This window comes from Pholcus phalangioides, unplaced genomic scaffold (genome assembly GCF_987345545.1).
Source record: "Pholcus phalangioides strain wild (caught in Gottingen) unplaced genomic scaffold, Ppha-v1.0 ptg000011l_1, whole genome shotgun sequence".
Lineage (NCBI taxonomy): Eukaryota > Metazoa > Arthropoda > Arachnida > Araneae > Pholcidae > Pholcus > Pholcus phalangioides.
Genome location: NW_028301604.1, coordinates 626620 through 641568, shown reverse-complemented (window position 1 = coordinate 641568; position 14949 = coordinate 626620). Strand labels below are relative to the sequence as shown.

General features: G+C 35.5%; 1 protein-coding gene across 2 annotated transcripts in view; it reads left to right on the top strand.

Moving 5' to 3' along the window:
- Tmem63 (transmembrane protein 63) overlaps window positions 1-14949 on the top strand; it is a 154100-nt gene that overhangs the window by 23815 nt on the left and 115336 nt on the right. For both annotated transcript variants that reach the window (XM_089238706.1, XM_089238707.1), the window contains exons 3-4: window positions 1195-1277; window positions 5457-5538. In XM_089238706.1, the coding sequence (XP_089094832.1) occupies window positions 1195-1277; window positions 5457-5538 (165 nt within the window). The remainder of the gene's footprint in view (window positions 1-1194; window positions 1278-5456; window positions 5539-14949) is intronic.

Below are 14949 nucleotides of genomic sequence, written 5' to 3'. Positions count from 1 at the left end.
AAATCAATTAAATAAATCAATTGTGATAAATCAATTAAATAAATCAATTGTGATAAATCAATTAAATAAATCAATTGTGATAAATCAATTAAATAAATCAATTGTGATAAATCAATTGTGATAAATCAATTAAATAAATCAATTGTGATAAATCAATTGTGATAAATCAATTAAATAAATCAATTGTGATAAATCAAAGTAAATCAATTATTATTTTTTTTGTACTGTTACACGGGAACAAGCTATTCACGTTCAAATATACATGTTCCATTTATGGAATATTGGCCTTTCAAGAGAGCGGGATTCTAGAGATATCTAATGTGCAGTGCCCTGCTTTGATTTTCTCGTTGGAACCCCAGGGTGTTGTCATCATTCTACATGTGTATAGGGGCAAATTCTGGGTAATATGACAGAGAAATGTGCTTTGTGGGTTGAATTGTTTATATTTGTATGGGTGAATACTTTTTTATTCTTGCAGTCTTAAAAATACATGTTTTTGTAAACCACAGACTAATCAAACCAAGATCGGCAATCATAGATAATCTTATGTTCAACTTATATAACTAAGTAACTTATGTGACAAAGAATATTTCGCATTAGAAGGAGCTGTAGGATATTTAAAAACTTTTAGATATATATAACTAGAGTAGGATATTTATAACTCGCAATAATATGCCAATTACTTGCTAATGAAAATGGGAACATCACCGATGAAGATGTTATTGTTGAAAATTATCTAGTGACAACAGTTCCAACTGATGTATGTGGAATACTAGATATATTTTATAACGACGAGGATGAGGTATTAGAAACTCCCAAAACGTGGGTGCATATTTCAAAATTGTGTGCACTGTGTACAAGACTGCTGCGTTTAAATGATCACACCAAAAACTTTAATGGAAAAACGTTTCGCCTTCATGTCACTTTCTGGATGAGGCTTAGATTTCCCAGTGACGAAGTCACTGGAAATTTTAATTCATGAAAGATGAGTTTTATTTGAAAAGAGTGAAAGATCCTTTGATGCAATGCTTATGTCAAGGAACATTTTTGGAACTTTTAGGTCATGCTCCAGCTCCACATTTTTCCTGACACCAGTCCACCAAATTATTTGTCTGGGCTTATTCTAAATATCAAAGATATATTTTTCTGTTTCCTATATCTGTATTACTGAAAGAACTTTATTATATTTTTCAGGTTTTACTGATTTTGTTCATGATTTTGAGGAAACGAGCATGGGACTATGGACGTCTAGCTCTTGTACAGAGAACTGATCACAGGTGATGAGTTATAATCAACATATTGAAAAAATTCCTGAAGAAGGGGGTAATGGGATGAAAAGTTTGGGAAACTATGCCCTAGCACAATGATGGGCAAACTACAGCCTGCGTAGAGGTTCTATCTGGCCCGCCATAGACTTTGAAACAAAAGAATTGAAATTTTTTATGATAGTTTTATAATAAATTGTATTGCCTGCCAAAATTTTCCTTTTTTTGGTCCGCTCTTAAAATAGCTTGCCATCACTACTCTAGCATATCAGAATGCTTGACACTAGAACTGTGGAGTGGGTCAATTTGACCCAAATGAAACTTCGTTTTTATTTATCTCAAAAACTTGAGCGCAGACGGTAAAAACATTTCGCGATTTTCATGATGTCATATGAATATTAATTCATGAAAATTTTATTCTCTTCACATTTCGTATTCCAGAGCTATTAGCACTTATACCTAGAACCGCTGCTTGGGTCATTTTGACCCAAAATACTATTCTATGGAAAAAAAAGGTGTAGAAGATAGTGAATAATACCTAATGAAGAATAAAGGTGTTTCAAGGCCAATTTATTGTCCATGGAGATTGTTTTTTCAATGCAGGAACGACAAGTAGAGCTAAATATTTTTTTCTTCGTAAACTTTGATGAATACCTAAAATCTCAACTCTAGAAAAAATGTGTAGCTGAAATTACTGTATGCGAACGATATCACAGAAAGGAAATAGAATTCTGGCTTGTAATTGAGGTAGACACCTAATACATTTTGAATTGATTTCCAAACCTACAGAAGGATCAGCGTGCAACAAATCTCTCTCTCTTTCAGAGCACATAGTTATGCAACTGATCAAGCCATTTGAAAACAAAGAAATCTCACTACTGGCAGCTTTTTCACTACACTGAAGCTGGCTGAAATGCTAAAAGCCAAAAAATGCTAGCTTAGTAGGGATGGTGAGACGAAATTGAAGAGAAGTACCTGACACAATAAAGATAGTGAAACTACAATTGCATGAAACATCACTACTGGAATACAATGATGTGATAATGAAAATTTATCAAGGAAAAAATAAATGTTTTATGAGTCAGCATGCTTCATCTGACGGTCGATATAAACAGTAACAGCCCCAAAAAGAGCTTCCCCAAAAACTATTTCGCACTAAAATTCAACAAAATTTGCCATAGATGTACCGATCAAATGACCGAAATAATATTCTATGAGAGTAAGCATCACGAAGGTGGCTCCTGTCCACATTTTCTACAACATCCTGGTTCTCAATTTAATAAATTCCTGGATTTTATATAGAATAGTACAGAATGGCAAAACTTTTCGAACACAGTTCTTCTAAAATCTTATTGAAGAGATATGTTCACCATATATGTGTCATCCTTGCGCAAGAGGACACATTCGTGCACTCTTGATCATGTAACTTTGTGAACCATCAAAAAAAAAAAAAAACTAGTCCAATTTTAGGTAACATCAAAATTTAGAAACAAATCTGTTAGTTTTTACATGGGTTGTGCAACTTCAACATGTGGTAAATGTGCAAAAATCACGGAAATAATTTGCTCCAAACTGCTCATCATAAATTACATTTATCTGTAAGAAATCAATATTTATTTTGAGACAATCATATTATAGACTTTCTTCATACTTAATTTGACATGCTCGTTTTACATCTTTATCATATAGAATTAATGAAAAAAGTTTTTGTATTGAACAGTGTATTGTGTACAAAATCTTATTTTTACTGAATTACATCATATTTATCTAATTTTGAAGCCTATTTCATGTTCATAAACAAATATATTTTTCTGTTACTGAATACACAGTTGAACAATGTTGAATAAGAGTAGGAAAAACCCAGGAACCAAAAATAAATTCCTCTTTTCGTTACGGAACACCATTTCTTCACAGTTTGGGTCAATTTAACTCAGTCCACAGTTCTAGGTATTAATGGAATTGACATTAGCATCCAAGTGGCATGGTGGTAAAATGCTCGTCTACCAACGTGAAGGTTGCTGTTGTAGTGAATTAGTTTCAGCTACATCCTGTGATTCTTGCATCCATAATATAAGTCGCAGGCAAACTCAAAGAAACATTGGCAATTTCCAGATTAAGTCGTTTATTAAAGTCAAAAACACAATTAAATTAAGTTACAATACGTTAATTCAAATATTATCATTAAATAAGAACAGCCATGATCTCAATGAATAAGATATGAACAGATCTCTCACCCACTTATATTGCCAACAATCCATACAGACTATGAAGATCTAGCTGACTTCACTGGGGAATCAAGATGGGAATGGTGGACAATTCAAGTTCAATGACAGAAGTTTACGATCGCAGTTCGTGAATTGGCACATCAATGATGAAGCACACGCTATTAGCGGGAAGATCACAATTAATGAGACAGGACATTGATGACGTTGCACACACCAGCATGATGATCACTGTTCATGAATCAGCACATCAAGACATAGCTCACCAAGACATCGGAAGTTGGTAGACGGGAAGAAGACACACAGATGATTTCATCACATGAGGAAGATGACGGCCATCAATTTGTGTTGTAAGCTCCTTTGAGTATCTTGAAACGGCATACTGCAGACTTGCGAATGTAAATCACGTTACAACGATCATCACTCACATCGAACACTTTGTCCGATCAGAAATATACGAACTCCTCGGAATAGATGAGTAAAATCATCATTAGAAGACAACAACTATCCGGACCAGCGGAAGTAGTTTTAAGCTCAGTAGGATTAGTCACACATATTAGCGATTAACAGAACATCGTAAGTTGTTAGTAAATTATTGAGAACAGCCTTGTGTGGCTGCTCTTAGCACAGCTGGATGAACAAAGAAGAAATGTGATGTCTTGCTGGACTATTTATAGTGGAGGTGAACAGAGGTTTATTCTCGAACCAATCGTCGCACGGCAGGCACTCAGCGTAGGAAGAAATTTATGACGTCATATTCAGATGATTTGCATACAAATGTGTGCTGTTGAGTTATGTTCAACATTATTAAGTTTTGGTGGCAACAGTCTCAATAAGACGGAGGGAGGTGATCAGGCTCTCCCTATATTGTTTACATGGCTATTTAATTATGAAATCTTGGAACTATTAAGATGAACGGAAGCCTGCAGGTACCTCTGCCTGTGAGATAAGGTATTTAATAATACCACATATTTTCACTATATATATATATATATTTATATATATAAACACAAAAAATCATGACATTAATGCAGGGGTGGGAACTCTGCGCCGCACTGCGCCAAAACTAATATCTTGCGCCATCCTGCTCCAATAGCGTATTTCCACATTTTTCTGTGCCAAATAGCGAATTTTGCTTCAGTATGCCCGGAATTTCGGAAAGGACGTCAAAAAATTTTTGTTCCTGCTAGCCACGAAACGTTTCTTTACGAGAAGAGCCTGTTTTATTCCACTATACTTAAACTATCGCCCCCTGATCCAAAATTGCTCCAAATCCTGAATTTGCTGCTCCAAAGCTGCTCCAAATCCTGAATTTTGCTGCTCCGAAATTGACTTAGTCACTTCCCACCCCTGTTAATGCATAAATAAGAAATATAACAAAATAATTCTTGTGACTTTACCAGATCCTCTCCCGGGGGCCACTTAGTGTTAATGGAACATGTGAGCCCTTAGGGTGGTATGTTACATTGTCATGATCCTGGGTTTGGACCCGAGGGAGGATATAGATAACATATTTTTCCTAACGAACTTGAGGCGACCACCAATAGACAGTGCTTTCATTTCCAACCCATCTCATTAATGGCAGTAAATTGCAACATAGCGCTATGACCAGAGTTGGTGTTTGGTGAAGTAGTGTTTATGGAATAGGTTACTGAACCACTTTAGAATGCAAATTAGTGTATTTTACTTAGTGACAAGCACCAAAGCTCCATTATCCTGTTTCTCCTGCTGCCACTTTAGCGTGTTTTTTTCTGCTGAGTAGGTCCACCAAATTTTGTTAGGTTTCATGAAATACATTACTAACTAGAGGAATCTAAATAGCGTGTTATTTTATGCCAGCACAGTAAATATTTCCATAAATGCACATGGGGGGTGAACTGAAGTCAATCATCCAAATCATATACAGTTCGAATTATTTTGGATAAGTGGTGTTCTACTATTATATATGTATGAATAATTTTTTTTGTAGATGGACTCAGGTATTTTATGGCAATAGTTCTAGTCAAAATGAAGTCAGGAGAACCGATGAAAATGCATTGCAGTTAGATAATGTAAGTTAGAACTGAAGAATATTATGTACTTAAACATTCAAATTATTTTACACTTTCATTTCACACTAGTAAAATGAATTCTCAATATCTTCCCCCTCCCCATATCTTAACATTGTTTTCAAGTTAACCCTTTATCTACCACATTATAAAAAAATGAAATGATTATCATGTAAATTTTTTGGTAGGTCATTTGAGATCTAATTAAAGCCTAAAAATGGAAAAAAAAAATATTTGGTATATAACAAATTAATAACCTGGTACTTTGTAAGTTAGTACCAGGTACAGTAGTTATATAGCCCATTCTTTCAAAACTAAGTAAAAACTACTTGTTTTGTTTAATCTATATATATAAAATTAATTTTGTGTGTGTGTGTTCTCATACAAATCTACAATTTTAGATCGATCGTTCTCAAATTTTGTATATATACCAAATGGGATGCAACTTAAAGGATAGGCTACTTTAAAATTTTGTCAGAGCAGGGCAAATATGCCCGAAATTGGCGAAAAACAAATTTTGCATATATACCAAATGGGACGCGACAAGTACCATCAGCACTATGTGGGGGCGCGGTAGCCCGGTCGATAAGGTACTCGCCTAAAGTACCACAGGATGTTTAGAGGTGTCGCGAGTTCGATACCCGGTTAGTCCTCGTCAGAAAACTTTCCTGACATGAGTACAACAAAAAACGGTGACTTGACCGTAGCAAAAAATTGCTACCGCAGGGAGTCATCCATTGAGGGGTTAGCGTACCAACCTCTCAATGAGTATAAAAAACAAGCCTGCCGTTCGGAATCGGCAATAAATTGTAGGTCCCGGTCTAATTAGCCCTCGTGTGCAGAAAATGACCATGGTGCGACAAAAATGATCAATGATCAGCACTATGTGCTAACACTAAAAACACAATTCAGATATGTTGCACTTCACCGTGCACATGCAATCTACACTTCACCATATACTGACGCTACTTATAAGTACCTGTCATATCTGTCTCACTCTTTCTCTCTCTCTGCATTTAAAATATAAGTATTATTTTATTAAAAAATGTGGATCAATAACGAATAAAGAAAAAAATATTATAGGTTCACCTCAACTATTTCCCCAGTATTATGCCTCTGTAAAGTTACAATAATAAGTGCTTACAATGGTCAGTGAATGTAAATTTTTATTCTTAAATCTTTGTCATATTTGAAAAACTTGTTGTCCTGCGCTTGTGCTGTCATCTGGTAATTGTGAAGTAGTTATGTAGCCTTTATACTTTGGATATCTACACCCAACAGCGCATATAAGAGATGTTTCAGGGTTAAAAAAAATTGGTATTTCAAAGTGCGGTCAGTAAATGAAGTGTTAATATTTGGTCTCTAGTTAATTCTCTGTTAGTCAAAGTATCAAAAATAAAATAAACTGTTGCTTGCAAGAAAACAAGCAATAATAATGGTTAAAAGAAATAATAGCGGTTATATTAATACTTGGAAGAAATTTAAATTCAAAATTTTGTGTTTTGTAAATATTCATTGTTTTTAATTATTAAATTTTGTCATCACCAAAAATCAGAATTACTTTTTTCTTGTATGAAAAATTTTGAGGTGAAGTGATATATTTATGAAGTAAAACAGTGGAACCTTGATTTTATATATTTTTTTCCTAAACAGAACTGTAAAAAGTATGACATTGGGAAGTGTAAAATCAAGGTTGAGAGGGGAGGACTTTATATAGCATAAAAGTCAAATTTGTAGCATGCGGGTAAAAAATTCAGTTTAGAATTGTGTGATGTATAAATTTAAAACTATGTAGTCAAAAAATCTTGAATGGATAAAATTTAATTGCTTTTAATTAGAAAAATTGGTGCTCTCACATCATATGACTTTCATCACTTCTTTTTGTTTAATTTTACTGTTTATAAATTATGAGTATATTGCTAGAACATTTTGTAGGACCAATCAATTCTGTAAATTCTTTTGTGAGCTTGAAAGTAGTTATTAGGAATTTTGACACAATCTTCATTACTTATATTTGATGAAAATTCCATGACATTAGCTATTGATTGCCACTTTGTAATGATCAAATTGACACTACTCTATATAAATTAGACTAATCTAATCAATTAAAGCTGTAATTCAAAAATATTTACAAGCTTGTGGTAGCTGCGATAGTGGCATTTTAGCAGTACCGAAAGTGTCATGGCATCTTTGCTGTCAACAGAGAAATCACATCTCCAGTTTCTATGGTATGCTTTCGAATGCTGATGTGAAAAAGTGTCCTTTTTGAAAATTTTGAGAAGGGGAGTATATTAATTGATGACTATTATTTCTTTCATAAATGTACTACCCCTTTCCATTGTGGTTTGTTGTGGCTGTGATAAACAGATAAGGAGGAAGTTCATAACACTTGCTCATTACATAGCCTTGGTATTTTATTTATTTTCCAAGAAGTATTGAAAGTGTAAAAAAAGTGTACCTGGTTCACAACACGTGTGGTGGAAAAAAAAAAGGTGAAATGTTAAATAAACCATAGTAGACAACTAAAACATTTTGAAGAAAAGACATTCTAAATAGAAAATTATCATTGTGAATGATGTACCAAATGGATGAAATATAGTCGATGCCAGTTATTAAAATCAGATGCCCGAGTGGCATGGTGGTAAGATGCTCATCTACCACCGTGAAGGTTGCTATTACGGTCCCGGGTTCGAATCCGATAGAGGATATAGATATTTTCCCTAACGAATTCGAGGTGGCCACCGATAGACAGTGCCTTCATTTCCAACCCATCTCATTAATGGCAGTAAATTGCAATATAGTGATATGGCCAGAGTTGTTGTTTGGTGAAGTAGTTATTAAAATCACAGATGATGTTATCATACGGGTATTGTTATCACTTTTCCAAAGAATGGAATGGACCAATATCTATCATCATTCTATGTTGTCTCATGTGGGAAGAGCTTAGGTAATTTTGCCCATTGCTCTGACACCAAGTAGATAACGAATTGCGGATTATGTAGGTGTGAGGAAGTATCATACTGTGGAGATTTCCCAGAGGTTTTGCAACAGGGTTGGGAATGGAAGATATGGTATCTGTTACCATTTTGTTGAACCCCTGTAAGTGGAATATTGTATAACTCAACCGATATAGGCCATATCTAAATAAATGAGGAGGCTGCTCCTATTTGCAATACCCTTTTAAAGACAAGGGGCAGAGGAGATCTCCTAGGGATATGGCGAAGAACTCAACATGAAGTTATTGAAAAATAACACATGAGAGTTGAAGACACCAGAGAATTGATACTCGCCATGAGTTCAGATGTTTAGTACAATTAAAAAAATTTACCAAGTTGTAAATGTTAGCTGCATTTACTACTTCATTTAGTATCACCTAATGATCACCAAAATAGTTCCTTCTCTGGATAGAGAAGGCAAGGCATCGTCCCACATAGTGAAGTGGAGTTTCATCTTCCTTCACGCGACTAGATCATCTGCATGAGCCTAGGTATATTCTGGTCTTTTTATTAGATCAGATATCAAAGAGCTGAAGATTATGTTCTATTAAAATGGAGAAATAATTCCCCCTTGCGGGCAACCTCTCCTGATTGTTCTTGCAGTTTGGGCATCAAGAACATGGGCAATAATTGTTCTGTTCCTGAGCATATGATCAATCTATCTGATTAGAGTTTGCCCTGACTTTTTATCAATTGTAGCAATTTGGCCAATCAGATGGAAAAAGTTGTAGCCAAATGAGAGAGAACCTTAGCCAAATTAATGTGTCATAAAATGTGGATTCCAAAACAACTTATATCAATTTCAAGATGAAAATATAAATCAAAATGCAAATCATGTATAAATAAAAACTGTTTAATATAAAATGTAAATTACAGTACAAAAATATTTTAGTTCTCAAGAATTTGCAGAGATTTTTTTTTTTTTTTTTTGCTGTCTACAATTCAAAAGCATTTTTGAAATTCAATTGTTGCCTGCTGGGACCATTAACAAGAACGGAAATACTTGATTTATATTTTTTACATATATTCTGTTCTGCAACTGTTTTAATGAGATTCATGATACTGAGGTAGAGATGCCACTCCATTCTAATTTACCTGAGTCCCGGGACCCAGTTTATTGGGAAAATGTGGGTCCCCCATCATTAACAGGCACCCCTGTGAATGAAACAAATAATTGATTTCTAAAAAAAAGTTCAGTCCAAAGCTTTAGGGGAAGTGCCCGAAATTCGTTCCCGGCCGTAAATTTGTCGCCCTCTCTAATTTTCATCTATAGTGCTGCTATCTTGCGAAAGTACAAGAAAACTCTTCAGACCCATTCAGTTGACTACTTGCAATGATGCAGTTGCTTTCCTCTCTTCATTCATGCTTTAATTTTTCAAAAATAGTTTTTGTTATAACTTGTTACAGTGCGAAATCAACTTTGCTATATATTTATGCCTTACGGAAAGTTTTTTTCATCAATTAGTGATTGTGTGTGTGATATTTATAGATCGTTAATTGCATATTGCATTGAATATTTGTCATAGTTGAATAACTGTAGTCGTTTAGTCAGGAACAGTCAATTTTTGCTCTATAGATGAATTCCTAAATTCGTCCGCTCTGAGTATCAAGAGGGAAAGAAACTTTTTTTTTTTCTCCTGACTACTTAGATTCATTTTGATTGATATATGATCACTTGTTGACATTTTTATACTGTGTTTAACACTTCTATGTCTTATTCATGAAGAAAAGCTAATTATATAAATATAATGAAGTAAGAAAATATAAGAGCAATATAAATATAACTAATTATACAGTCGCCCCCCCCCCCCCCCCCCGTATTCACGGTTTCCATATATTCGCGGTTTTTTTTTCCTTTATTGGAAAATTTGTTTTTGACCGCACTCAGCAATCGTCATTCACATGTTTTGTTTGCAAAATTTGAGTTATGCTTGTTTAGGACGGTTCATTCTTCTATTGCTGATGATAATGCTTTGAAAAAACAAATATAAGTGAGAACTTGACAAAAAAAATTGGATATATTGACGAAAACTATGCTTAGCGAAAGTAAGTCAATACCTACTGTGGTTCGCCATTGCGGAATCAACGAATCTACGGTGAGATATATCAAGAAAAAGGAATCTGAAATTCGTTCAGCCGCAGCTGTAGCTGCACCCATGGCAATCAAAACTTTCCAGCACCTACAGGATCCATGTGTTTCACGTACAGAAAATGCTGTTTTTGTGGGTACAAGACTGATACAAAAAGGTATTCCAATTGATTGTAATATTTTAACACAAAAGGCGAAAAATGTAACTCTTCCATAAGGAAAGGGCTGGCGAAACGTCTATTTCATCAGAATTTTATGCAAGTAAAGGTTGGTTTCATAGGTTTAAGAAACGATTCAGATCACGCTATGTAAAAATCACCGGCAATCAAGTCTCTGCCGACCAGGAGGCAACTAGAAGATTTCTAAAGGCTTTGTAGAAAATTATTGAAGAGAAGGGTTATACACCTCAGCAGGTGTTTAATGCTGATGAAACTACACTATTTTGGAAGAAAATGGCGCAGAGAAGTTAAGCAAGAGAAGAAAAGCGAGTTCCCGGTTTTAAGACAAGTAGAGATAGACTTACTATGTTTTGCGCAAATGCGAATGGGTACATGATAAAGCCCACCATCATTTTAAAATCTGCGAACCCATGAGCATTGAAGGGAAGGATAAGCCAAAGCTCCCAGTATTTTGGACGAACAATAAAAAGGCTTGGACTACGAAAACGTTTTTCCTGGATTGGTTTAAACAGTGTTTCGTTCTGGAAGTCAGGAGGCACCTTGAGAGTGGATACATGCTATTCAAAGTTCTTTTGATACTAGATTGACCGAGGAGGAATTAATGCAGCTGACTGGTCTTGAAACTGAAGATGAAGAACCAGATAAAGAAGATCAAGATAAATAAATAGAAGGCAAGTGTGTGCACCACAAGTAATATAGCGGAAGGGCTTCACAAGCTCAAATCAGCAATAGATTATTTTCATGACATAGATGAACCAATGACATGACCAATTTTTCTTCACATGTAGAAAAATTTGTAGAGGAAGCCTTGTCAACACTCCAACATACTTGATATGAAGAAGAAGAAACGGCAAACAGAAATCACAATGTTCTTTCAGAAAACATCACCAACAATCGCTGCACCCTCTTTTACATTCCCTTCTACACTATGCTCTTCTCATGATGTTCAATAAACGAAATATAGAAGAAAAAAACCTATGGTTTCGGTTATTCGCGGATTTCTGTATTCACGGTCAGCCCCGGAACGTGACCCCACGAATACGGGGACAGACTGTATATATATACAGTAGTATATATTAACTAATTATTATGCATAATATAACTGATAAATATAAGCAACTAAAATAAATGTGTATGTAATAACTGGAGGTGGGGGGAAGGAATGCGGATACTTTTGATGAAACAAAAAATCCAAAATTTGCGTTGTTTTGGTTTTTTTTTCTTTTGGTTAGGAAAAATTTATTCCATGCAATCACACTTGCAGCATGATTAGGTATGGAGTTGAGTTACTTAAAAATATCAGTTTTCAAATTATTTTTAACTGTAAATAAATTTTCAGAATTTACAATTTTGTTGGGGGGGGGGCAGTATTTGGGCACTTTCCCTTACTAACAAAAAAAGTTTCATTTATTAGTATAACTAGGGTTAGTTCTTTTTACATTCATTGCTAAGTATTCTATTGGTACAGAAAAGAGCTGCAAAAAAACCCATTGACACTGAGGAATTAACATGTGTAGCAAATGTAAAACAAATATAATTAAGTTAAACGCATTATATACGGTATTTACTAATAAACCAGTCTCTTATTGATTTTTCATTTCAGAAAACCTCAGCTTCAATAATAAATTTGAAGCAAATGATTCTGATGATCATCTGATTCATATAAATTCTTTTTGAACAATTCCCAGCTGGAATAATTTCCTCCCTCTCCCCCCCCCCCCCCCATGATACAAAACTGTAGTCTACCACCATTTAACTTCCACATATTTTACTATTTCACACCTCAATATGGGAGCTATGTCAGATTTGTATTGGCCCTGCAATTCCTAAAAATAATCTTTTGCACACTTTCATCTCGAATTTTGCGACCCTCCAGAGTGGACAAACATTTCCCCCTTTTTTTCAATCAAAAAATTTTTTTCGCTCTTTCATCTTGGATTTGGTGCCTTTCCCTGAGCGGCACCCCATGTGAGCCACATATCCCAATAGCCGCTTTTGCATCGTAGCAACAGAATTTTTTTCAAAGGATAGCCAACTGAAAGTTGGGAACTTTAGAAAATCATATTTAATCTACCACCACTGTGTATTAGCGGCCTAACGAGTTCGAAACCTAGATTTTCGTGACGTGAAACTCATGACAGTATAGCAGCTTGATGAACTGGATATTTATGATAGTTTTTACAGATTTCGTTTCTTTATTCTTCAATGATCTCAGAAAATTGTATTACGATTTGAACGGCTGATTCTTCAAAAAATCGTATTTGCACTCTTGTGAAAATGAAGCAAATTTACGTGGTAAATATGCTGTCTCTGAATGGGTGGGTAGCCGCAAACATACCGTAATTTCCGATGTATAACCCGCAGGAGGAAAACCCTCAGAAATTGGTAAATTCGGTATAATAGCCGCTCTTATTCCGGAATGCAACTTGATATTTTGTCAGCCTCATTCATTTTTAAGGTCACACCTTATTGCGATCATGATAGACGGTGAGGAGGAGGAAAAACAAAATAAAAAGTTGGTTTTTCCCCCCTCCGTATTTTTTTTCTTAAAACTCCGAAAGTATGTGTCCCATGGGAAGTGTGAACAAAATTTTTATGCATCCTTTCTTTTTATGCATCTACAGCATCTCTGCTGAGGAAAAGATTATCATCGGGGTTCAAACAATAGGTTGTTTTTTGCATGTAGGCTCTTGGGGGTGTGCTTAACTAGTAATGCTTCTAGATGATATTGATCATCCCTGTCAACACCCCCCCCCCCCAGTACCATACCGAAGTAGCTCTGAACATTTTTCACGATTGGCGAACAAACATTTTCGCACATGCATCAAATGGCCAATTTGACCATCAAGAGTGTTAGGCAGAAATGCTGATTTTCTTTTCCCATGATCACGCATCTTATGTTGATCCGATCACGTTGAGCGTTAGATTTTTTTCCTTCTCTCTGATGCTGATGTCGTCTATCTTTATTTTTGAATATGGCGCCGAGTGAACCTGTTTGCATTGGTTGTTTTGTAGCGCCAGGTGGGCAGATTACTGACTGTATATATAGACTGACTGATATGTATTTGAATCTAATTACTTACCGTGAATAAAACCGGCTTTGATGCCGATAGCTTATTTTTAACTTGGCCCGACTCGACTCGTAATTTTCTATCTTAAATTTGACTGAATAAGATTGGCTATATGGGCCCAGCACGCTTCCACTGATCCTGCCACTGTAACTAGCAAGGAACTCAGAAACTATAACCTGCGAAAAGATCGAGCCTATTCGATGATCTACCTCACCATTGAGAAGGAATTCAGAGCTCTCATCTCCGACACTGCCAATGGCGCTATGGCCTGGAAGAAGCTGGAGGAGCATTTCCGACCCAACACCCAAGCTGGCATCATCAATTTGCTGGATCAGTTCTTCGATTGCCGATATCAGGAGGGAGAGGAAATCGGTCTGTTCACTGCAAGACTCAAGAAGATCGTATCTCGTCTCCATCTCCAAGATGCTTGTCATCCTTTAGAAGACCTGTATCAGGCATTCCAGCTGATGTGTTACCTGCCAGAAGATTATAAAGGTATTGTGCAATTTATATATCTATGAGATGACAAGTCCTTGATGTCCAAGATGAGACGCATACAATTGAAACAATAAATGTTACCTTTAAGAACTGTGATCGAGAAGCTGTCCTGGACACAAGACCAACATTTATCCACTTTAAAAATGAATCTGAAAGTGATCTTTTGAAAGTGACTCTGAGTGTGATCGTAAACCCGAGAAGGTGGATGATATAAAAAGTGAATCTGAGTCTAATTCGGAATCTGAGGAGTTAGATATTGTAAAGAAAGAATTTAAATCCAATTTTGACAATCCCGAAACATCCAATCAAGACACTGCATCCAGTTTTGACAATCCTGAAACATTCAATCAAGACACTGCACATCTTTGGTTGAGAAAGGCTATACCTAGAAAAGATGGCTCCTGCATCGACGAAACAAGAAATAGTACGGTATAAGGTACATCTTGTTGCTCAGGGATTTAGACAGCGTAAAGGGGAAACATACGACAAAGTTTTTAGCCCTGTCGTCAATTTTTCAATAATAAGATTATTTTTCACTTTATTAGTTTGCTTGCTTGGCTGGACACACTGCCAATACGCCA